The following is a 25,819-nucleotide window of genomic DNA, read 5'->3' on the forward strand; positions in this document are numbered from 1 at the left end:
TTTCTTGGATCTTAAACATTAAATCAAGTGTAATAAACTGTACTTAGGTAAAATATAATAGGCTATCAGTAGCAAGAATAGGTATAAAATATGTAAAAAAGCAAACACATATCTAATTCGAATTTGACTTCGTTTTTAGTAAGCAGATCCCATATCTCGTGAGCCCTTATGAAATTGGCTTTATAATGGCAGTGGTCATATTTATAAATACCTATCTATATTGTATGTAAGCTTTAAGGACATTATGTAAGTCCTTATAAGTTTAGAAAAAATCTAAATACAGGATACGGGGAATAAAGTGTGTTCAAAATAAAAAAGAACATACTATTAAGAACGGTCTCTCTCACATATCTGAAATAACTTTTGACAACGTTTTTCTAGAAAAACAGTTTTCTACTTGTGTCCCGGCCAAGAAATAAAAATGCAAAATTTCCAATTGAATAATTTTTTGGGATGCCTCTTACAAAGATAACAGCTGTCCTTGCAAATGCGCAAGTCACCGATACACGTCTACCGTCTTTTGGCTATTCTAATTCGCTTTTTCGTACTGTGTCGATTGGTCGAGTTGGGAGTTGGGACAACGCCGCTCCGGTGTCAGTTTGGTCTTAGTGAGTGATTTTGATCTATCGTTCATCAGGGTAGTGCAAAAATGGCCTTGTTCCGTCACTTGACACAGACAAAATTAACAGACAGTCAGGTATGTTCACTTTACTGAATTTTATTCCTAGCCATAACCTAACTTTTAGTTATAAAATCTCGGGGTAAATGTTGCTGAATAACGCGGGAGAATATGTGTGAAAAATTGTGTGGCTAAAATCGTTTGCCTTTATTTTTTTTTTGTTATGTAAGAAATGTTGTCATGCGGTCTCATTTACTCATCTACTAGTCTATAAAAATTATTAAGTCGTGACCTTTGCGACACTATAACGTCTAATATTATTTTAAGTAACACTGTTTCGTTTTGGTTTTGGAAATAATACCTGTAGTAAATGAAAAACAAGGATTCCATTATCTGTGCATCTTTTCCGTTACGTAAGAGTTTATTTTAAGCCCACGCCTTTCGAAAATGTTTCAGAAATTATCGATTTTTTCCTAACAATTCTCGTGGAGGGTATTTGTCCCGAACTTGTTACATAATAATTAAAGTTACTCGAAACATAAGGCTTAAATATTTATTCAACCAGGGTCCAATTACTTGTAGGTGAGCGCATGACTTACTTATATGACCCTTAAGATGGCAAACGCAAAATACACTTCTCTTTTTTAACCCTGCACTACGCGACCTACATTGATAAATTCAAGTGAAATGAACCACCGCCTACTGCTCAATCGTATGGCACATGACGAACAAGGAATTAAATATTCAATGATATATGGGCAAAACCGCTACAATTTCCCAATCCGTCTAACAGTGACATTGAAATCGCCTGATATAAAACGTATAGTAAAGTGAATGAAATGAAATATATTTATTGCTAAAGGTCAACTGGTACCTTCTATAGTTTTAATTACTTTTTAAGTAATGCTTTATACCCTTGTTTTTTATGGAAACGCGAGAATCCACTAGCAGTGCGTCACATGAGCGGTCCTTCTATTTTGCAATAGTTAAATGATGCCACGTTTGAAAAAAGCGTAGCAAATACAGGTACATATAAGATCGTTTCTACAATCCAAAAATGGTCAAACATAAGACTTTTTTTAATTTTTAGGGTTTATTTCTAAAGTTACCCTAATAAATCCTTCACGCTGCATTGTTTGTCAGTCACATTTCATTTTTACGACCCTTTGTGCTATCCCTAACCTACCTCACTGTAGAAGCAGATGGCTTTTGGGAATAGTTAAAAATAAATCAAGTTTACTGGGTTAATGTTTTCTTAAGTAGCATGTAGTTTGACCATAAAATATTTTATGGTGCATTACAGGGTTGGCTTTGGAACTAAGTTCTTTTTAATACACTTCAAAATCGTTGTCGTTAATGTAGGGTCCTTCATTTGGTATATAATGAAGACGCAGGATGCACGATGTTATCGCTTTCATGTGGAAACTTTTCAATATGTTTCGCGATAACAATTTTTAAACTCTTACAGAAGTCCTTATCTGTTGCTTCAATTATCAGTAATTCTTGTACAGTTTGTTTTGTAATTTTTGGTAGTAGAAATATATTCCAGAGAATAATCATGTAACGGGAAAGCCTACTTAATCTAATCGGTTTTTGATAAATGTGTAATTAAATTATATTTAATTTGTAAACAAGGGAGGTTTGAATATGTTTTTAGGATTGACTGTGGATAAAAGATTTTGTTTGAATTCCAATTTATTTTTCTATTAAGAAAATTATTTTTAATTCTTTTTTGGGTCACCTCGTTTAAATAGGAAAATATAATTCATTAAAATGTTTTACTTCATACTGTTATTGTTACTATTATAGTTCAGTCAGTTTAGTTAATTGTGTGCAAATTTTCGGTTCATTGCGCAGCCGGTTCATTAAATAATTACCTGGAACTGGAGACTAGTTAATTATTAATTCTATGGAAGCATTCCTGTCTCGTATTTATCATTATTTATTGTTTTTCATAAATATTATCGCTTGCGTTTGATATATAATGTTTATTCAGTATTATTTATATTAACTTTTATTATTACAGACTTAAACAAATATTTTTTTCTGGTAAGTCGTCAGTACTTACAAATGTCCGATTAAGGACCTTTGTAAAGTAAACAATCGGTAATTGGTCAATATCAGACAAGGTAAATTAGTATGCGGTTTTTAGCATTGCTGTTATTTAAAATGATTATCTGGTTATTTCAAACTTATTCCTACTAGAAAATAATATTGTGAGAGATTGAAAAGTGCGAATTTTATCGGAACTTACAGAGTGAATAGTACCTAATCGTGAAAGCAAATCGATTATAAACGATTGTACATTTTTTGTTCAAGGACATAAAGGGTGAAACAACTGTTTTCTTTGGATTTGGAAAAAATAATTTGATTGAATTGCCGGAAAAACAGAAACAGGAAGAGGGCAATCTGTGAAACAAAGGACATTTGATTTTTTTTCCTGAGTGGTATAGATAATAAAAGTAATAATTGTTTTAAACAATATTCAATGTTTTATTAAATTAGAAATTAAGTTGTAGTTTTGTTTTTACAATTCTGCCACGTAATATTTCATTATCGATCATTGAGAGATATTTCATTTTCAATAAGTTTGCCTCTTTGCAGTCTAAATTAAAAAAAAAGATGCAAAAGATGGATGAAGCTCCATAGAAAAAGGAAAAGACTCAAAGTTTAGTTTATATCGTAATGGCGTTATTCCGAAAATGAAAACGCATATTTTTTTTCAAGTAGCTGTCATTTTAACCCAAATCATCCTATCGAAACGTTTTTTTTAATGGTGCACAATTTCATCAGCTTATTGTTGATAAAATTCTGCATATTCTGAAAAAAAAACGTTTCGATAGGATGATTTGGGACAAAATGACGGCCATATGAAAAATATATGCATTTTCGAAAAAGTATCTCCCGAACGGAGCAAGTTGGAATATTGCCGCTAGGCTAAAGGATAGCTTATGTGGCATTGAAAAAGATTTCCAAGTTCGGTGAAAATAAAAGGTGGCGTTTTTGAGAAAATCAATTGAAAAATTTTTTTTCCGTTTTTCTCTTTTATCTGGGAAAGTTTTGAAGCAATTTGAATTCTCAAAAAAACTGTTTAAAGCTAATGAAATTCTGCACATTTCGAAAATAAAACGTTTCGATAGGACGATTTGGGTCCAAATGACGGCCACTTTCACAATGTAAACTTTGACATGACGCCGCAGATCTCCAAAATTTTTTTTTGGGAAAAACAAAAACGGCTCATAAAAATCAAAGTTATATAAAAAATTATAAGATTTTCAGGTCTAGTGAAAACATAAATAATAAACATTTTTTGTTTTGCGGTAGCACCTGCAAAGAGAAAATTCATTTGTTTTTCTAATGTCTCTTTTTCTTAGGTTATATTAAGCAGTTGTGTTGTGTATTTTCGTTCGTGTCAACATTTGAAAAATCGAAGCTTGAAGTGACTCGTGTCTACGATTACGTTTAGACTGCTCCGACACTGCTCCAAGTGTCTAGTGAAGGACCTGGTGCACATAATAAATGTCTAATACGACATTAAATTTGTTTTGTGCCTGATGCGTCTTGTGATGCGAGTTATCTATAGATGCAGGGGACCAAAGGTTCCTTTGCGTTGTTAACAACAACTTACGTTGATTCTATTTTCAATCCGGTCGGTGTTTACTGAATACTGAATATATTTCACAAATACTTTGCGCGAATAAAAATAGCAAGCTTTCGATTAATCCAGTAACTCCTGCCTGTCAGAATTATTCTTATGGTTCTAAGAAAGGATTCATTTTATTGCTTTCAATTATCGTTCGTTTGCAGTTACGTAACATGCTAACAATAAAACAAACTGACGATTACAGACAAGCCACAAGGCAGCTGATCAGTGATCACTTATTTTTGCATATTGACGCTTGTTGATACACCGAGAATTGTGGAATAATCGTTGAAAGTAAATTTGTTTAATGCAACTTTTGCTAAAAACGATATTCTTCAGTTAATACTTCTGTGAACAAGAGTTTTATCTTAATGATAAAAGTGTCATGAAAACGCCTTCAAAACATCCCGGCATATTTTGATAAGATAAGAATTATTTGTGGTATTCGCGAGTCGTTTTGTATGTTGATAATACTTAAGATATATGACACCGTCATAACTCAAAAACGTATGTAGCACGTCGCGTTTTTATAAATTTTGTTTATTGATCTCAAAGTAATGAATATGTAAACCAGCAGCTTCCTTCCGCTGTCGGCGCTTTGATCTCGTTCAGACGATTTCAGTGTCCTTGGATGGAGATGCGCTGGTCAGGGCCGTCATAAGAATTTTTTACTTTTGCAGGAAAGCGTATTAAATGTAGATAGGTGTCCTGACAAACATAGAATTTAAACATACTAAAATTATTAATCTGAAGAATGATGATGATTTTTTTGGATGGATGAAAAAGCTGCTAAGTATTAAAAACGTATTGGAATTGGAACGGACATTTCGAACTGTAACTATAGTCTGTTTAGAAATGAGAGAGAGTAATAAAAGCTTATTATGTATGCAAATCGTAAATAAATGTGGTGCTTATATTCAATAATTTTACATTATGTATTATCGGTATAGGATGAGATGTACTTTAAAAAAAATTTGTGCTGTACTAAATTGTAGCAGGTAGCTAAAATTTAGTACCCGACAATCCGTCTTTGTCTATGCCGCTTCAATTTCTCGGTCCATTTCTCTTATAAGTAAACAATATAAAAACAGCATTTCAAAACATGAGGCTACTTTAAGCACCATAACCGGGTTAAGAGGGTTTTTAGTAATTCAAATAAAATTATTCAATATTATTATCAAAATATTTATTTAAATTTAATGAATAGACTTTTATTCCACACAAAAATATATGTATTTTGAAAATTCAAATTATGGTGAGTAAATGTAGTGTTGTATAAATGTACAATAAAGAAAATAAAAAAGTAGGTATATTAAAATTCATCCTCTGAATATTCTGATGAATTATCTTCGTCTCCTAGATTGATAACGATAGGTTCCACAGTAACGTCAATTAAATTATCGAGTTCCCACATTTTCTCCTCTTCTTTTTGTACATGATGTATACATCTTTGCCAGTTATCTGCAGTTACTCGTTCCAAGGAATTTTTTAACAAAATTTTCACGTCACTTAATTTAAACGTCGTATTATTTCGCGCTACATCTCCTTTTACCTGCGCCCAGACTAATTCGATTGGGTTAAGTTCACAGTGATAAGGTGGTAACCGTAGTACCGTTATTTGGCGATTTGTTGCCATTTCATCGATAACATATTTTTTCTGATCTTTATTAAGATTGACAAGTGTCAAAAGTTCCTTTTTCACCATATTTGTTTCAAAAGAAATGTTTTTTCCGGATAACCATTGAATTATATCGGCTTTCCTCCAAGCAGTCGTAGGCGTCCGCTCGGTCTGCCGTGAATGGTAACTGGCATTATCCATGACAATTACAGACCCCGGAGGAATAAGATCCAACATCTGTGTAAAATACTCTTCGAAAACATCTGCGTTCATGTCTTCGTGATAGTCACCTGTATTTTTAGATTCAAATAAAAGTAAACCGCCATCTACAAAACCACTGGCACTACCTATATGTGTCACTATTAATCTTCGCCCTTTACCTGAAGGTGCCTTGAACCCTGTTGAAAGTCCATCCAAAAATGCTTGTCGAAAACTTTTTACATTTTTATCTTGCCATACTTTTGTTACAGTATATCCCTCGTTGACCCAAGTTTCGTCTAGATAATAAATATTCCTCCCTTCGTCACGGAATTTTCTAATTGATCTTAAGTAGGATCTTCGCCAACAAATAATTTCATCTTTATCGATAAGAACTGACTTCCTGTTCTGCTTTTCCCAGCAAAAATTCAACTCTCGTAAGACGGCCCATAATTTGCTTCTACTGATTTTTGGCAAATCGTTGTCCTCTGAAAGTTCACTTAAAATTTTGTTTAGCGTTGGTATTTCTTTTTTAAAATAAAATGAGTGTACTTTTCTGCGAATGACATTTTTGAAGAAATCATCTATAACGACTTTTGACCTCCCTGTAGATGATTTTGGGGGATTTACAGTATCTTGTTCATTTTTTGTTTCCTTTAAAAGTCTGTAGATAGTCGATTTTCCAATCCCTGTCATTTTTGTTAGCATTAGTGTTACCCGATAATTACCTGAAACGAAATATTACCACGCCCATGGCCGGTTCTTATCTCGGGGTTTTATTACTCTCTTTCATTTCCAAACAGAGTATAGATGAATTTTGCGCAGTTCTACTAAAACTGCAATCGACAACCGGTTGCTCACGTCCAGATGCATTGTAATTTTTTTATTTACCACAATTAATGAATCATTCTCTCTTGAATGAGACCATTTTATTCAATTTCAGTGATTATTAAATTGTTCTCAAAAAATTTGGTAGCTAGCCCACTTGTGAAAGATTAACTGCGCGTGTGACACGATAAACGCCTACTTTGATACTTTTGATAATTGTTTCGAAGTTGTTTCAATAACAAAATACACGTACAAAATTAATTACTATAATAATACCCTTGATGTGGAGTGATATAGACACTTACAAGTCAATTCAGTTATCACATACATTAACATTGGCGCCGATTATATCGGCATAAGGTGATATTGGTATCTCGAAGATTATCTAGCTTTGTTTTTCATATACCAGACAGGAAGTTCGAGGAACAAATGTCAAAATTCTCGTCAAAGAACTTGTGTCGAGGCGTCTAGTTGAATAAGAAGCACAAAAATGGGTGATAATTAGTGCTAATATTTATTATTTAGCCTACCAAAGTTGCCAGAGAATGTTAATCGTGCTATAAAACTTTGATTGCACAATACGTTACAAAAATGAGTTTCGGAAAAAATTTATTAGACAAATATTACTTTTGACAAATTAAGGAGATATATTGGGGTCCGAGGGAAGTGAGGATCGCAGGGGGGGTCCTATGCTGTTCTTATGGGACTAAAACTCGCTACCAACTTGAAAAAAATAAGCTATTGAAATTATTTGCGATAAACATTATCTATATAGCAAAGAAATCTACTCAATATGCACAAAACATACATATTGAAAATTTACAATATAAAAATGTCATATTTAAGTAGTTAATTGTATTTAATGAATGCATAAACACTATGTAGATGTGGCAACAGCGCTAATAATCGAGTGCAGTTGTAGACACTGTGAACCTACAGACCTCGGACATCGGAGATATTGCGCGTCAAATTCGGGTAAAGATGCGTACTCGTTCAAAAATGTATTGTGTGTAAACTATGTAAAATATAATTATTATATATAGCAAATATATCGTATTATTCTCGCGAAGACTTGTATCCTTTATTTAAAATCCGTAAATCATGTGAACTGGTAAAACAACGAGAAAATAATTATGTTAATTTAGTTCTAAAGAAATGAAATGACACTAGCGCCCATCTCTCGTCCAAGTCAAAGAAAGTGTTGGATGCAATTTTGAAGGTTCTGTGATAGAAATTACATTATTACTCACTGTTCGTGTTTTTCATCTCTATTTTAGTAATGTTACAAAAGTTTTACAACTATAACAAATTTTTTAGATATAAAGTTTGCTGAGAAATATTTATCTTCCTTTGTTATTATATACAAAAGCATTTTTCTCAAGTATTACTAATTAGGTATATTAATCAAGTAAAGAAAATTTTATGTAACCCTAAATATTGCTGGGTACGGATTACGATGTTTTTATAAACCATTAAATATATTAAATGGATTTACCAACTATTTTTTATTCCAATAAATATATCATAGTTTCCTAGCCTCTTTTAATTAATTTAGTTTAAAAACATTACAAAAAATAATCAGTTGTGAATATTTTATTGTTGATAACAATGTACATGGGATTTAGGAAAAATGTATATGTTTGAAATCAATTTCATTCTTATCAAGTCTTTCAAATGTATTCCCTCCTTGCTGTCAGCTGATTGCGACGTTGCCACATTAATCCTCAAGTCAGACAGAAATGCAATTATTGGTTTCTGTTTCTAATTAATACAGCTCTACTATGTTCAAAACTTACATTAGTTTTACATTAAGAATAAGAATACTGTGTACTATCTATGGAGAACTTTTGTTTCACAATTTCTACATTTTTTCTCAGTTATGGGCAAAAAAGAGCCGCACTGTCCATCTTTGTCATATAAACCTATGTTAAAATGAACAACTTTCAACAACAATATCTCAAAATCTAGATTCAAAAAAAATTCAAAAAATATGACGCACAGAGGGAGCACGGTAATACGCTATATAGATTTCAAGTACATCTGTGCATTTTAAACCCGATATACCTCCTTAAATGGGTACGTAGTTAACATTTTGATGCTTATTTCTGGAACATCCTAAATAAATATCCTGTAAATAAAAAAAAACATTTCCTTTCGTCACAATAAGAATCTGTCGGGGGGGTTAATTTTATAAATTTAGGAATATATCATCGTTAAAATAAATGATTCTCAATGAAAGTTCTACATCTACCTAGGAAAGATTGTTATTTTTAATCATCTTGGCGAAAGCTAGCGAAATAATTCCTCAGATGGATGGTTAAGGAGAGGTGCGAGCAATGACCTTGTTGCAAAATGGAAGGCGTTGTTAATCATTTCGTAGCAAAAAAAATTAGAAGTTCTCCTTCCGAAAACTTTTGCTGGAAACAAGTAAAAGTTTTGGGAGCCTTTATTTTTTATTTTTAATATAAATTAGTTCTATCCAATCGTAACAAGTGCTGCAATACACGGCCCTCTAGATTTGCCGCGACTCGAGATAAAAAGAGGACAATGTTATCTACGTAGGCGGACCCATTGTACTCGTAAAGCATCATTGCGATTATTCTACTTAAATGTAACGAGTCGTAAATAAACTCGGATGATACTCGTGTCATGGGTAACACCTCGTGACTCCCGACGTCCAAAGTTCGCGCAGAGAGAATCCGAATATCATCCCACATTTGAAATATAGACGCGCGCGCGATAAAGTAGACAGTTTTGCGAAAAGCCGGTGCTGTATTGCTGACGATACAACTCGTATAAGCCATATAATTTCAGGCTAAATTGTTTACTACCTTTTAAAAAACGTTCCTCCACTTATAAAATAGTTGCACATAACTTTGAGATATAGCTTTTTAGGTAATTAACGACAGAACCAAGCAGATTCTTGAGAAGTTTCATTAGTTTTGTTTTTCTGTATTGGAATAGGCACATAGTTCGACAATTTGCGTCAATTGTTTTTTTTCTGACAGAACTGACATTTGTTTATAGGTTATGTAAATTAATTTGCTTCATTACGTCAGTTATCTATCGAGCAATGCAATTAGTACCTACTACCTGTTCTTATAAGTTATACAGTGTGTTTCACTTTAAACGAATATATACAGAGCAGTAATTTTCTATATAAGGTCGTAAGAATAATAAAATAAAGAAATAATAAAGTAATAACTTTATATTAAATTGTACGCCCTCCTATTTTGTGTTATTGTATGATCCCATTCTGGACGGTATGCCTTAAGTATCGCAGACAGAACTAGAGATAACGAGGACTATGCTATCTAAGTAAAGGACCTCTTGTTTGTACGCAGCCTATCATCGTGGCTAAATAAATACTAACGAACTCCAATGAGTTCGGATATGATAATTCGTGTCGTGGAAAGTCCCTCGCGACTCCCTACGTCCAAAGATCGCCCCGAGAGAATCCAAACCAAACTGGCGCTTTAACCGCATTTTTAAACCGGTCCAAGGTCGCAACATGTGTATTTCGGTGATGGAGATCGCGACACGCGCTTGTCCTACGTAAGAGCAGGGGGTAGGCTTGACGTAGATGTGAAAAATTTACTTTGAATTTCATTGGTGGCCCATATAAATCCAGGACTAATATACTTTAGATTACGTCTATTCAATTCTCTAGATTCCTGGATTATTAGAAGGTTTCCTTTTTCGTCCAATTAGATTACTATTATTAAAAAATGCACACTCGGTCTTTACTTATAAAATCAGCAAATTCAGATGAGCGGAAATCCTAAGACACGCATAGCAGATCGCGCATCATTTTCGGTCTGCAGAAATTTGCGCAAAGAAATATTTGTCGATTTTGTTTAGTATTATTAATTAACGCTATTAGAATTTAGCTAATTTTACTTTACGAGCTGCCTTCTGAAGTTTTGATAATTGTTTTTCTTTCAGAAATTACTGCCACAAGTCTCACTCATTCTAAGACAGCTCAGTGACGCTTCGACTGACCTGAAAGCGATTTTGGCGGCTAAAATTCCAAAAGAACAAGAACGCGTCAAGGGTTTCAGGAAAAACTATGGCAATACCAAAGTGGGAGAGGTGACTGTCGATATGGTAAGTAAAATATGTTATCTACGAGTATTCCCAACTGACACCAAGTGCCCCGCCCTCTGGCGGAAATACTACCATTTATTGAAAGCACATAGAACGTATACGCGCATCCGAGGTCATATCAAGATCAATTTTTTTAAATGGCGACCCTTCTTTTCGACCCCGGAAATGGAAAGAGCAGAAAATTCTGCATCCGAATATAACAATGACCATGACCTCAAAGTCAGTTCAAGGTCAAACGTTAATTTTTACTGTAATTTTTTATTTTTAACTATCGTATCAAAGGGAGAGATAGTCTTTCAGTAGATTCCCGATGGTACTCCTTAGTGACCTTGATCTTGAGGTCAAGGTCAAAAGAACATGTCAAGGTCATATCGGCTTTTGAAGTAGCGACCTCTTATTTCGACGCTAGAAATAAGAGATCGTAGAATTGTACATGTTATTATGATCTTAAACGTGACCTGAAGGTCAGTGGTCCAGGTCAGGTAGAGGTCAAGTGATTATTCCTATAATTTTTATTTTCGACTCACAATTTTTTAGTGACTTGCAAAATTGTGGTGTGCGCTTTATTTACATTTAATTATATTCGGGAGAATGGATATTAGCATTTAATATGTCTCTTTCGTTTGAATCGCCAACAAGAGATCTTTAAATGTGTTCGAAATAAAATGTTATTGGAAAGTTGTGGCACCCAAAAACCAATCGGGTAGATAATAATAAGCAAATACTTTTCAACGGAAACCATTATGGTGAATACGTCGTGACTAATGTGTATTTCATTACCATTACCTGCATTATCAATTAAACAACCATTTATTTTATAATTTCCTTCTAAATTTCTAATCACATTAATTACTCAGAAATAACAAAATCATTATTGTAACTTGATAACGACACATAATCAATAGAGTTGCATACAAGTAGTGATGTAAATGGTAAAATGACAAATTGTTACTTACATAAATTACTGTAAAATTACCGTAATATTACGCACCGCGAGATAACGGATGTAATTTATGTAATTTTTGTGACTTACGTAAATTACGTAATTTACTGTAATTAATGTTAATTTACACTTAATTTTAAATATCGCGCCAATTTCAATTTTGACATTTAAGGTTTTATAACCTTTCCTTTATTTTAGCAATATTTAGCATTCATTCTGAAGAGTATGGTGATAGTGAGGATGAGGACCAGTATTATACAAGCTCTAATAGCTGTTTTACATTGACAATTTATTCATGAATAAATTAACTAAGTTCTTCATGAATTAAATCACGAATTTATTGGTAAACAGTGTGATTTTACACTGCTACAGACTTTGTCAAGTTTTTTGACGCATAAATCAGTTCTACCAACAAATCAAAGAAGCAAATAAACTTCAAAAATGTCACCTTTCCACTCATAATTGTAGTGACACAACAGCGGTACCGTTTTGACACATATATATAAACATTAGTTTTTGTAAGTAACAAATCAGTAAAAACAATGCAAAACTAGTACGACGCCACACAATTATTTACATATTCCAATAACATAACCCCATTACTGATCTGAGGCTGGAAATCTGTTGGGTTGGTACTTCTGAACTTCACGAAGAAATTGAGGAAAATTAGAGCATGTTCTAATTCGTCAAGAACTTGATGAATAAATTCATGAAGTTATTTGACAGTAGACAAGAAATTCTACAAGTGTAATGCACCAAGCAATACACTTGTCCAATTTCGTGATGAAGCGACTTCATGAATTAATTCATCAATAAATTGTCAATGTAAAACAGCTATAAGAATAAGGTATTACCTGAAAGAAATGAAGAATTTGAGGCAAATGTAATGAAAAAAGGCGTGTTATTGTTATACAAAATATTTCACTTGAAAAGGTTTGTTTTTCGTTGTTGCATTTTTCGTTCATAATTTTGACTAAAATTTAGTTGACCATACAAAGACCGAACTGACAGAAATAGATAGAACGAAAGAGGTAGAAAAGGAAACAGAAATAACGACGAAGAATTAAAAACTGTTAATTGTAATACATTCTACCAAAAAAGGCCTATGTCCCAGAAAAACAAATGCTTAAAAAAACGAAAGCTGTTTTAAATAGAAACCTAAATATTTGTATTTAGATTTGATTTATTTTATTTTTACTGCTGCACTTATATGAATATTACTTATATCAGTAAAAATTTTAAGTTTTTGCATAAAAATCGACAAATATTATGTTTTAATCATTGAATTGCAGGACTAGTTTTATAGTACTGAGAAGCTAAACAAGCTGAGTAGGTACTCTTTAAAATGTCGTAAAATTTAAATGTCATAAATTACATAAATTACAAGCTAATTTCTAAATTACATGAAATGTTACCAGTAAAATTACATATTCATAAATTACAAGTAATTTTACATTATTACATATAAGCGTTGAGCCTATTTTTCATTCAACTTTAAAAAGTATAAAGTAGGTACTGTCGTGATTGTGACGTCAGTATGGAAACAACTGTTTTTGCAGTATAAAGTACGATTATTTTATGTTTTTAATATTATTTTTGTTAAATTTCAAGAATCAAAGCCTTTGCTGCAAAGATTTACTTTGATTGTTTGTCGTTCGTGTACAAATCGATACAATATTACGTGGTTAAAGCGATACAAGGAAATGCGATTGGAGCCAAAGAAAGGTTAGAATTAAAACCTTGTTCAAATATTTTTAAATAAAAAAGTGTCTCCCAAAGTACATGCAAGAATTGATTTTGATTGAAAAACGCAGGTTTTTAATTAAACATTAATCAGTCGTATCAAAATAACACAATTTTGATATAATTTTGAAATTACTGATTTTGTGAAACATCTCGGACACCAGTTTTCTTTCTAAATTATATCTAATGGATTACATATGATCTGATCGTTAAAAAAGCAATTAAACTTTTGTCCCTGCATGCCCTCTATGCGACACCGATCAAGCTAAACGTTTTGTGCACGAAAATAGAAGAGCACGCTATGTAACAGTAATCACACACATTAATAATACAAAGTTTATTATCTACATGCACTATTTGTCAGCAAATCGACATTTATCCGACATTCGCTAGAGGTCAAAATTAATCTCGAATCGTTCATTGTCAATCCAATGTCTTCCACATAATCAGCTTTGTTTAAAGGACAATCGCGAGCTCTGCGGGGATATAAGCACAAATAACAATTGCACGTCGAGGTTTGATAAAATTTTGATTAGATGGTCGTGCTGAGCGGGCCGCAGTTTTGGCGAAATAATGATTTTCGTGGGCATGGAGTGTCTTTGTTTCGACCTTGCTGTTGGGATAACTGATGAACTGTAGATAAATTCAAGTGTAAATAGAAGCCTAATGTCTAATGGTGGTGCGACTGGTAGGCCCCACTTATTCAAAGGACGCGTGAAAATTAAACAATAAAAAAATGTTATGGCCAGATGGATCATCGAAAACGTTAAAATTTGTCAATTTTTTCAGTTGAGTAGCTGCAGATGTAGAAGTTAACTTTTTTTTTTTCTGATAGCTCAGAAACAACGAACATTTTGTCATATAATAAGGACATTTAAACTACACTCTTTTTATAAAATTTATCGCTAAAAGAAGGGGGTCGTCCCTCGACGACAAAGAAAATTGAAATGTTCCATTCCCAACTAAATATATATTTTGGTTGAGGGCTTGAAATAAATAATTGTTTTGATACCGTATTTATTTGTAAACGACATAATATGAGAATTCAGGTCAATGATCAAGGCATCCTGTTCTCTTATGTTGTTGACGAAGCCAGTATGGAATTCCACTATTGCATTTTCACCATACAATATTTTTTACATTATAAGGCGAATTAACCGCAAATACCTTTTTCATCGTTCATTCATACCAGGGGCGAACGCTGGGGAAGGGGGGAGAAGGTTTTGGAGGTTCAGAAGTAGATATTTAACAATTTGAAAAAAAAAACGAAATAATTGGAAATTGGAAGAGATCTGCGAAGCAAAAAATTGGAAAGATTGAAGAAACTCGACAAAATCACTCGAAAAAATACTTTTTTTAAATATTATATTCAACATCTACAGGATTACATTTACCCCTTACTACCATTTGTGCTTACAGGAACGATTCGGTCTTTCAATTTTACTAAATGTCGGAAAGAAAAGTAGGTAATTTATCATTATTTCATTCTTAAAACTGTGGGTAATTAAGATAATTAGAATTGAGCTTGTGTCAGCAACAAAATCCCAGTGAAACGTCAATACTACGTAACGATAATTAACATTGTATCTTTTTATGGTTTGTGGTTTAATTTATATGCTTTCGTTTGATTTCTGCAAGGACAGTCTATTTCAACTTGAGCGGTAAAAAAAATACGTTTTTATTTTCAGCTACTTTTGCTGTGCGGTCCACTTCAGAAGAACTGCTTTGTGGTCTTCCTTAGAAAAGGAATTTTATGCCAAGATCGTTGCGTGACCAAGTTTTCACAGAGCTACCGTATTGCGTTATGTAAATGAGCATGTAGTTATAAAATAACATGCGACTTTTTACTGAAAAATTGCATATATCGTCAATTATAATACTCAGTGATATGAATAGTTCAATAAATTAACATACTAGAAGTAATAATTGTTCAGTTTGTAATTTAATACTGTCAATATACAGGGTGTTTCTAAAATAACATGGCCAGACTGAAATGTAAGATAGGAAATATGAACGGAGGAAAACGCTCTAGTGGAAACCGTAGAAATTAATAGATTTATAGAATCCTACCTAAAAAGTCAATGCAGAGATTCTTGTGATACAATCCAAGCATATTTAAACCCTGTTCGCACTTCATACATTAATTAATCCGCTAATACTTGATCTGTATTAGTAGTCGAGGCAATGAAGCACTAAAAAGGCCAAAAGTTCGGAATTTTTTGCATTCGCTTCCAAACATTTTTTGTAAAAAATGCATCTACTTTGTATCTTATACAAACCTAAAATTGCATTGCTGCAGCCAAAAATGCATTCAAAAAATGCATTTTTTGAGACAGCTTTTGGACAGATTTAATAACTTTGTAAATAAGAGTCAGAACTGGCCCAAATCGGGTTCCCGGGGGGTTTTCGAGGTCGCTGATCACGATTATGATGTTCAAATTGACGCACAACCGACCTGGAACTCAGGAACGCCAATGAACGTTATCTCCGTGGGTCTCTCCCAAAATTCATGCGGGGAAGGAGAGAAACTCCACGCCCTGGGGTTTTTTGGGTCGCTGAATTCAAATATGGCATCGGCAAACACCTGGTGCACCGGAACCTGGACGTGGACGTCATCCCCGAGAATTTTCCTGACAAGATCGCCAAAAACAACCCGAAAATCATTGTAGGGGCGTTTTGGGGGGGCGCTTAATCCAAATTCACGTCGAAAACAATCCCCCGAACACCTGGTGGAACCACAGCCGAAAATCGTCTCATAATTTGACACATTCATTTGTTTTCGACGTGAAATTTGGATTAAGCGCCCCAAAAACGCCCCTACAATGATTTTCGGGTTGTTTTTGGCGATCTTGTCAGGAAAATTCTCGGGGATGACGTCCAGGTTCCGGCGCACCAGGTGTCCAGGGGGTGTTCGCCGATGCCACATATGAATTCAGCGACCCAAAAAACCCCCGGGCGCCGAGTTTCTCTCCTTCTCCGCGTGAATTTTGGGAGAGTCCCACGGAGGTGACGTTCAGGGCCAGGTTCCGGTGCACCAGGTGTTCGGGAGGTCGTTTTCGACGTGAAATTCGGATTCAGCCCCCCAAAAAAAAACCCATAACGATTTTCGGTTCGTTTTTTTCGATTGTGTGAGGAAAACCCTCGGAGATGAGGTCCGCGTCCAGGTTCCGGTGCACCAGGTGTTCAGGGGGTCGTTTTCGACGTGAAATTTGGATTCAGCGCCCCAAAAAACGCCCCCACAATGATTTTCGGGTTGTTTTTGGCAATCTTGTCGGGAAAACTCTCGGAGATGACGTCCACGTCCAGGTTCCGGTGCGCCAGGTGTTTGCCGATGCCATATTTGAATTCAGCGACCCAAAAAACCCCCGGGCGCCGAGTTTCCTTCCCCGCGTGAATTTTGGGTGAGTCTCACGGAGATGACGTTCATCGGCGTTCCTGAGCTCCAGGTCGGCTGTGGGTCAATTTGAACATCATAATCGTGATCAGCGACCTCGAAAACCCCCGGGAACCCGATTTGGGCCAGTTCTGACTCTTATTTACAAAGTTATTAAATCTTCCAAAAGCCGTCTCAAAAAATTAATTTTTTGAATGCATTTTTGGCTGTAGCAATACAATTTCCGGTTTGTATAAGATACAAAGTAGATACATTTTTTACAAAAAATTTTTGGAAGCGAATGCAAAAAACCGCATTCCGATCCGTCATAGTGCAAAAAATACCGAACTTGGAAAAATTCGTTAGATATAGCGTAGCTAATAAAACCAATGATAGATGTTGGCAACCTTAAAATAGAACCACTTTATTTTGGCAAAGCAATAAAAGACATAAAAGACTGCTAGCAAATTCAACAAAAAAAAAACGAAAATAAAACTGATTTTGCCCTGCAGATGTACGGAGGCATGAGAGGGATCAAAGGCCTCGTGTGCGAGACCTCCGTCTTGGACCCCGACGAGGGCATCAGGTTCAGAGGCCTGTCCATCCCCGAGTGCCAGAAGGTGTTGCCCAAGGCCCCCGGCGGCAGCGAGCCGCTCCCCGAAGGCCTCTTCTGGCTGCTCATCACCGGCGACGTACCCACGGAGGCTCAGGTGAAGGCCATCTCCAAGGAATGGGCGGAACGCGCCGAACTTCCCGCCCACGTCGTCCAGCTGCTCAATAATCTGCCCACCACCGTGCACCCCATGTCCCAGATTTCCGCCGCCGTCACCGCTTTGAACACCGAGAGCAAGTTCGCCAAGGCCTATTCTAGTGGCGTTCACAAATCAAAGTACTGGGAGGTAAGATCCGTTTATTTAATCATTCGTTTCAAACGGCCATAGAATACGATGTGATTTTTTTACGTTTTTACACATTTTCCAGTACGTGTACGAAGACGCGATGGATCTGATCGCCAAGCTGCCCGTCGTGGCGGCCACCATCTACCGCAACACCTACAAGGACGGCTCCGGCATAGGCGCGATCGACACCTCCAAGGATTGGAGCTACAATTTCACCCAAATGCTGGGCTACGACAATCCCGAGTTCATCGAGCTCATGAGACTCTACCTCACCATCCACAGCGACCACGAGGGCGGCAACGTGTCGGCCCACACCGTCCACCTGGTGGGCTCTGCCCTCAGCGACCCCTACCTCTCCCTATCGGCGGGACTCAATGGACTGGCTGGACCTCTCCACGGCCTCGCCAATCAGGAGGTGAGTGGGCATGCCTTCTGTTAATTTTGAATTTTGTGATTTTTTAAGACAGAATTTCAACCTTAAACTTGATATTCCAATATTTAGTCCGGAATCACTACTTTAAATCTGGAATTCCGATCTTAAACTCCGAATTTGAAAAAATTTTTTTAATTTTATTTGTTATTAACTACAACGAAAGATAATTTCTTGTTTGAAATTGAAATTTGTATTCCTAGACGCAATTCCAATTTTGAACTCAGAATTCTGACTGAGCTCAGAATTTCAATTCTGAACTCAGAATTATGACTGAACTTTGAATTTTAACTTTAAACTCGATATTCCAATATTTAACCCGGAATCACCACTTTAAATCTGGAACTCTGATCTTAAATTCTAAAATCCGAATTTGAAAAAAGTTACATGTTTTTTAAAAATTTTAATTGTTAACTGCAACGAAAGGTAATTTCTTGTTTGAAATTGAAATTAGTATTCCTAAGCGGAATTCCAATTTTGAACTCGGAATTCTGACTTTGATCTCAGAATTCCAATTCTGAACTCAGAATTATGACTGAACTTTGAATTTCAATTTTAAACTCGATATTCCAATTTTTAACCCGGAATCACTACTTTAAATCTGAAACTTTGATCTTAAACTCTGAATTCCGAATTTGAAAAAAGTTACACATTTTTTTGATTTTATTTGTTGTTAATTGCAATGAAAGGTAATTTCTTGTTTGAAATTGAAATAAGTGTTCCTAGTCGGAATTCCAATTTTGAACTCGGAATTCTGACTGAACTCAGAATTCCAATTCTGAACTCAGAATTATGACTGAACTTTGAATTTCAATTTTAAACTCGATATTCCAATTTTTAACCTGAAATCACTACTTTAATTCTGACTGAGCTCAGAATTCCAATTCTGAACTCAGAAATCTGACTTTGAACTTTGAATTTCAACTTTAAACTCGATATTCCAATATTTAACTTGGAATCCCCACTTTAAATCTGGAACTCTGATCTTAAACTCTGAATTCCGAATTTGAAGAAAGTTATACATTTTTTAAATTTTATTATTTTGTTAACTGCAACGAAAGTCAATTTTTTGTTTGAAATTGAAATTAGTATTCCGAGTCATAATTCCAATTTTGAACTCAGAATTCTGACTGAGCTCAGAATTCCAATTCTGAACTCAAAATTATGACTTTAAACTTTGAATTTCAACTTTAAACTCGATATTCCAATAATTAGCCCGGAATCCCTTCTTTACATCTGTAACTTTGATCTTAAACTCTGAATTCCGAATTTGAAAAAATTTACACATTTTTTAAATTGTATTGTTCACTGCAACGAAAGGTAATTTCTTGTTTTAAATTGAAATTAGTATTCCTAGTCGGAATTCCAATTTTGAACTCAGAATTCTGACTTTGAGCTCAGAATTCCAATTCTGAACTCAGAAATCTGACTTTGAACTTTGAATTTCAACTTTAAACTTGATATTCCAATATTTAACCTGGAATCCGCACTTTAAATCTGGAACTCTGATCTTAAACTCTGAATTCCGAATTTGAAGAAAGTTACACATTTTTTTAAATTTTATTTGTTAACTGCAACGAAAGGCAATTTTTTGTTTGAAATTAAAATGAGTATTCCGAGTCATAATTCCAATTTTGAACTCGGAATTCTGACTGATCTCAGAATTCCAATTCTGAACTCAGAATTCTGTCTGAACTTTGAATTTCAACTTTAAATTCGACATTGCAATATTTAACCCGGAATCCTTATTTTAAATCTGGAACTCTGATCTTAAACTCTGAATTACGAATTTGAAAAAAGTTACACATTTTTTAAAATAAAAAAATAAAAAATTTGCATTTTAACTGCAACGAAAGGCAATTTCTTGTTTGAAATTGAATTTAGTATTCCGTGTTAGAATTCCAATTTTGTACTCAGAATTCTGACTAATCAGAATTCAAATTCTGAACAGTGATTTTTTTTTACTTTAAACTTCAAATTCTGAAAGTTAACTCGGAATTTCGATTTTGAACTTGTAATAATGACTAAAAACAAATTTATTATTCTACTTCTTTTAGATTTCATGATATTTACGAAAATCAAAATTGGACATTTTTTTTTACTTTTTTCGTTGTCAAGTACAAAGAAAGATCATTTCTTGTTTGAAATAATGCTAGTAGTCCGAGTCAGAAATCCATGTTTGAACTCAAAATTCTAAACTTGAACTCAGAAATACTTAAACTTTGAATTCTGGCCTTAAACCCGGGATTTCGATTTGGAATTCGGAATTCTGGCAAACTTGAAATACATTTTAAAATTTATTACTGTATGTCCTGTATAATTCGTGATATATTCAATAAAATCAAGGTAAGATATTTTTTTATATTCTTTGTTGTTAACTGCAACGAAAGATCATTGCTTATTTGAAATTTGAAATTAGTATTCCAAGTCAGAATTCCAACACTGAACTCAGAATTGTGACTTCAAACTTGGTTAACTCCATTGACTTGACACACAAATGTCAAACTGTATTTTTATGACTATCTATCATAGAGGTTGCTAGCTGTGATATTTCTCGGTCACATTTTAAGCATAATTTTTGTGAGGTTAGGTTTTCTGGCGCAGTCGATTGGGTTTTTCTCGAAAACGCTGCATTTTCATCAATTTTAGTGAGAGTTTATACCGCAGTTTATATGATTTTTCTACATTTTAGGAGTCCAGTGCTCGTTAGTGGTGATTTTTTACTTATAGAATCATCACCTCCAAAACACTGGAATATTAATCGGTTCCTAAATTTAGGTGAAGGTTAAGATAACCTTTCACTTTTTATGTACCGTACAGGCGAAATTAAGTTATATTTAATCTAAGATACGCGTGAAGAAAAATTATATATAAAACCGCCTTGCAGGTGCTGGTATGGCTGCAAAAGATACGCCAGCAGGTGGGCGACAAGGCCACAGAAGAGCAGCTAAAAGACTTCATCTGGAAGACACTCAAATCTGGTCAAGTAGTACCTGGTTACGGACACGCCGTCTTGAGAAAGACCGACCCCCGTTACACATGCCAAAGAGAGTTTGCCCTCAAGCACCTGCCCGAAGACCCACTGTTCCAGGTAGGAGAGACGACAGTCTGCAGTGTTTTGAAAGGTTTACATTTTTTTTTTTTTTCGTAGCTGGTGTCTAACATCTACAAGGTGGTGCCTCCTATTCTTTTGGAACTTGGCAAGGTGAAGAACCCATGGCCCAACGTAGACGCTCACTCTGGTGTTCTGCTTCAGGTAAGGTTTCAGTTTTAACGGGTTTCTTTGATTTGAGGGTTTTCTGATATCTGACGATAAGACACGTAAATTTCAATCACATTTTTTTGTTTGTGTTCACATCGGCAGCAACGATTTAGCGATAATGGTTTAATGAAAATTACTATTAAAGTTTTATTACTTAGTTGGAACAAGGAAGGAACATGATGCAAGTTTCTACTTTATTTTATTTTTAAATATAGATATAGTAAATTACTACCAAAATATAAAAAATATAATCAATATAATGTATGTCTACTATTTCAAAAAGCTTAAATACATTCAGAAACTTTCATATTTTCATAGGATTTGAAAGTAACAATTTTTTTTAATGATTTGAGGCTTCGCGAGCCGGGTTGAGTTCCCGCGCGCCTTATCGAGGCTCCACGCGCCAGCTCGAGGTTACGCGCGCCAGCTCGAGCCTCCGCGCGCCAGCTCAAGCCTCCGCGCGCCAAGTCGAGCCTCCGCGCGCCAACTCGAGCCTCCGCGCGCCGAGTCGAGCCTCCGCGCCAAGTCGAGCCTCAGCGTTCACAATTCTGTGCGAGGTAGTAAAAGTTGTCCAATGTTGTATTATTTTTTAAATACTCGTAATTATGTCCGCTTTCTTATGTCACTGCGACAGTTGCAATATTTTAAGATCTCGACTTTCGATATCTTAGAAAATGTTACCCATACTTGATACAACAAAATATGAAGAATATGTAGCGAATATAAAAAAAGTAAGATATAAATCTTAAAATCAGTTAATTGTAAACATTTCAACCACAAATTCTTGAACCATAAGCGTAAAAATCTAACTTGGTAAACATTTAACTAAACCCACAAAACCCAGTCCCATAAAATTTAAACCAATAAAATCTAAACCCACAAAACCTAAATCAACAGGTTTATGGTTTCAAGAATTTGTGGTTGAAAGGTTTTTACAATTAACTGGTTTTAAAAAAGTGACCGCAAAAAAAGCCATTTTTCTGCCTGTTTTTGAGACTTTAACAGAGGTGACAGGAAAAATTCTAAAAATATCCAAAAACTCGTCATGAAAAATGAAAATGAGCATCACTTTCAGTTTTTCAAAAATTTTCCAAAATCACCCTTATTTAGGGGTTGAAAAGACAAAAAAATTGAACAAATTAAGAATCATCAGCAGTTTTAAAACCCCAAATATTTCTATGTTGTATCAAAATAATATTATGAACGTGGAAATATCTAATTTTGTGTTTGATACCGTCTTGTCCGGATTGAAAATCAACCCATAATATCCCTAATGGGGTGAAATCATTCCCTAAACCCCTAAAAATGCGAAAAATATATTAAAAGTTACAATTTTTTTTTCTTTTTTACGCATATGGTTAACTTAGGGATGGTTTTATCCTCATATAGAGGTATTTTCCTTCAGATCTAGTGATTGTGGGTTATTAACGGTTCAATTATCACGTATAAAAGAAAAAGAAAACAAATTGTAACTTTTAATATATTATTTTTTGCATTTTTAGGCGTTTAGGGATGATTTCACCCCTTTGGGGATATTAAGGGTTGATTTTTAATCCGGACAAGACCGTATCAAATACGAAATTAGATATTTTCACGTTCATAATATTATTTTGATAACAACATAGAAATATTTGGGGTTTTACAACTGTTGATGATTCTTAATTTGTTCACATTTTTTGTCTTTTCAACCCCTAAATAAGGGTGATTTTCGAAAATTTTCGAAAAACTGAAAGTGACGCTCATTTTCATTTTTCATGACGAGTTTTTGGATATTTTTAGAATATTTTTAGGACTTTTCCTGTCGTCCCTGCCAAAGTCTCAAAAACAAGCGGATTTTGCGCACTTTATATCTTACATTTTTTATATTCGCTAAATATTGTTCATATTTTGTGGTATCATTTATGGGAAACACTTCTGATTATAGTTTATAAGAGTATTTAAGATATCGCAAGTTGAGGTTCTAAAATTGCAATTGTCGCAGTGATATAAGAAAGCGGACATAATTACAAGCATTTAAAAAATATATCCCAATTTGGACAACTTTTACTACCTCGCACGGAATTTTGAGCGTTTTCGACCACTGTGCGTTGGGTCGAGCCTCTGCGCGCCGCGTCGAGCCTACGCGCGCCATGTCGAGCCTCCGCGCGCCAGGTCGAGCCTCCGCGCGCCAGGTCGAGCCTCCGCGCGCCAGGTCGAGCCTCCGCGCGCCAGGTCGAGCCTCCGCGCGCCAGGACGAACTTCTGCACGTTGAGCCTCCGCACTTTGAGGTTAGAAAAAAAAACTTAAAAATATTTTTAATCTAATTATTAGTAAAGTTATCTTAAGTTTAGCGAAAATCCTTATAAATACATAATTTTTTACCTTTTTTTGAAATTTGCATCGAAATTTTTTTTTATGTTAAAAATGATAACATCTTATATTCGTAGACAACTTTGAAGTTTTCAAAACCCTGTTTAGATGTTCTGTATGATCATTAGTTCCCCATTAATTGATTGTCAAAGCCGAAAAGGTTATATTTGGTTTGATCGAAGATAACTCAAAGACAAATCATTGTACAAAGCTCTTAAATAGTTCAAACTAAAAGAGCCGACAGGTGAGATTACCAAAAAAAATAAAAAATATTGAAGCCCGTGGACCTTTTGAAAAAGAAAAAAAATTTGAAATTTTTTTTTGTTGGATTTCTTATGATTTCTTAAATATGATCAATGATATAATTTTTTAACTTTCTCATCCTGAAACTAGAAATTTCAAGCTTCAATATGTTTTTTTTTTATTGTTCTATGTCTAGTTTTCGCCAAGCTACAACTTTTTGAAAATTACCTAAAAATTTATGATTTTATTTATCCTTTAATTTATGTTACCGGTGTTTATTAAAAATAAATATAATCCTCTAAACACTAAAAGTGATACTTTGTTCCTTAAAATTAATCAAAAACAGCAGCTATTTGGATTCCAGGAAGTGCAAAATATTGCATTTGATTTACAAGAGTTTTGTACGTAAAAGTTTTAAACAAATAATAATATTCCGTCAGTTTTATAGAAATAATTTATCTCTGAAAACCCCCTCATTCATCAAGTGCACATCTCGAACCTGATAATTTTTTCCTTCCAGTATTACGGACTTAAAGAAATGAACTACTACACCGTGCTGTTCGGCGTCTCGAGAGCCCTGGGCGTGCTGGCTTCGCTCGTGTGGGACCGCGCCCTCGGCCTCCCCATCGAGAGACCCAAATCCATGTCGACTGACGGCCTGATGAAGCTCGTCAAGGCCAAGTAGAGTGATTCGAGTAGGCCCGGGACACCTGCCGCTCCTGCTGCGGACAGAACAGCAGTTTACTTAACACATCGAAACATCGAACTCGTAAGGAGCGACTTTTCCGCCGTCATATGGCAACTCGGCGGGCCGTCTCACTTAACTTTTCATCGAGGGAGTGATTGCGAGAGTGAATTCGTCTTCGTCGTCGTCTAAGGTTACCATTCGCGCAGAGTAGCAGACTCTTTTAGGCATTGTAACATGCCGGGGGGCCCGAAGGGTGGGGTTTTTGTTTCGGATCGAACCGGTCCGCTTTTAGTGCAATTTTATTTCTACGAATTAGTAAAAAAAAACAGCTTCTTTTAAATACGATACAGTTTTTTAAATTATCTTAAAATCTGCCGTTGCGTTCTCCGGGCCGCCCGGTTTCCCCCTCCCCGTTCGCTGTGCTCTGTAGTAGCTTTACCTACTTTTAAATTTGTTGATTATGTTGTTTTTATTTATTTTTATTTATGCGGAGGAGCTGCGAGAGGTGTACATTTTATTTGGAAGTAATTCGCGTACCTTAACCGTTACGTCGTGCGTAACGAGCAACTAGCGTGTCCTGTGTATTTATTTGACTACAAGATTTTTAGCCATAGATTTACCTTTAGGGATTGTAGTGTACAGTGCAGAATAGTTAATATTTTAATTAGTCGTTATTCGTAAGCTATCTCGCGACATCTTGTTAACTTGTCAATAAGTAAGACAATACATTTGTAAACAAAATTTATAATTAAATTTACCTGTTCAGTTCTGTGGTTTTTTTCATTTGTTGCATCCTTCGAACCTTTACTGGTAAGCTTTAGTCGAAACTTTGAGACTTTGAGGTTATGTTTTATTTTTGGTGATTTAAAAAGTTCG

The 25,819-nt window shown here is 34.8% G+C and overlaps 1 protein-coding gene across 1 annotated transcript; it reads left to right on the forward strand.

Moving 5' to 3' along the window:
* Positions 1-535: 535 nt before the first annotated feature.
* Positions 536-25,712, forward strand: LOC108913803 (probable citrate synthase 2, mitochondrial). The gene is made up of 7 exons (XM_018719428.1): positions 536-697; positions 10,852-11,013; positions 17,585-17,971; positions 18,054-18,386; positions 21,289-21,492; positions 21,553-21,657; positions 24,776-25,712. The coding sequence occupies exons 1-7, from the start codon at positions 650-652 to the stop codon at positions 24,938-24,940; spliced, it is 1,404 nt and encodes a 467-aa protein (XP_018574944.1). The 5' UTR covers positions 536-649; the 3' UTR covers positions 24,941-25,712.
* Positions 25,713-25,819: the final 107 nt, after the last annotated feature.

Source organism: Anoplophora glabripennis, unplaced genomic scaffold (assembly GCF_000390285.2).
Source record: "Anoplophora glabripennis isolate ALB-LARVAE unplaced genomic scaffold, Agla_2.0 scaffold80, whole genome shotgun sequence".
Lineage (NCBI taxonomy): Eukaryota > Metazoa > Arthropoda > Insecta > Coleoptera > Cerambycidae > Anoplophora > Anoplophora glabripennis.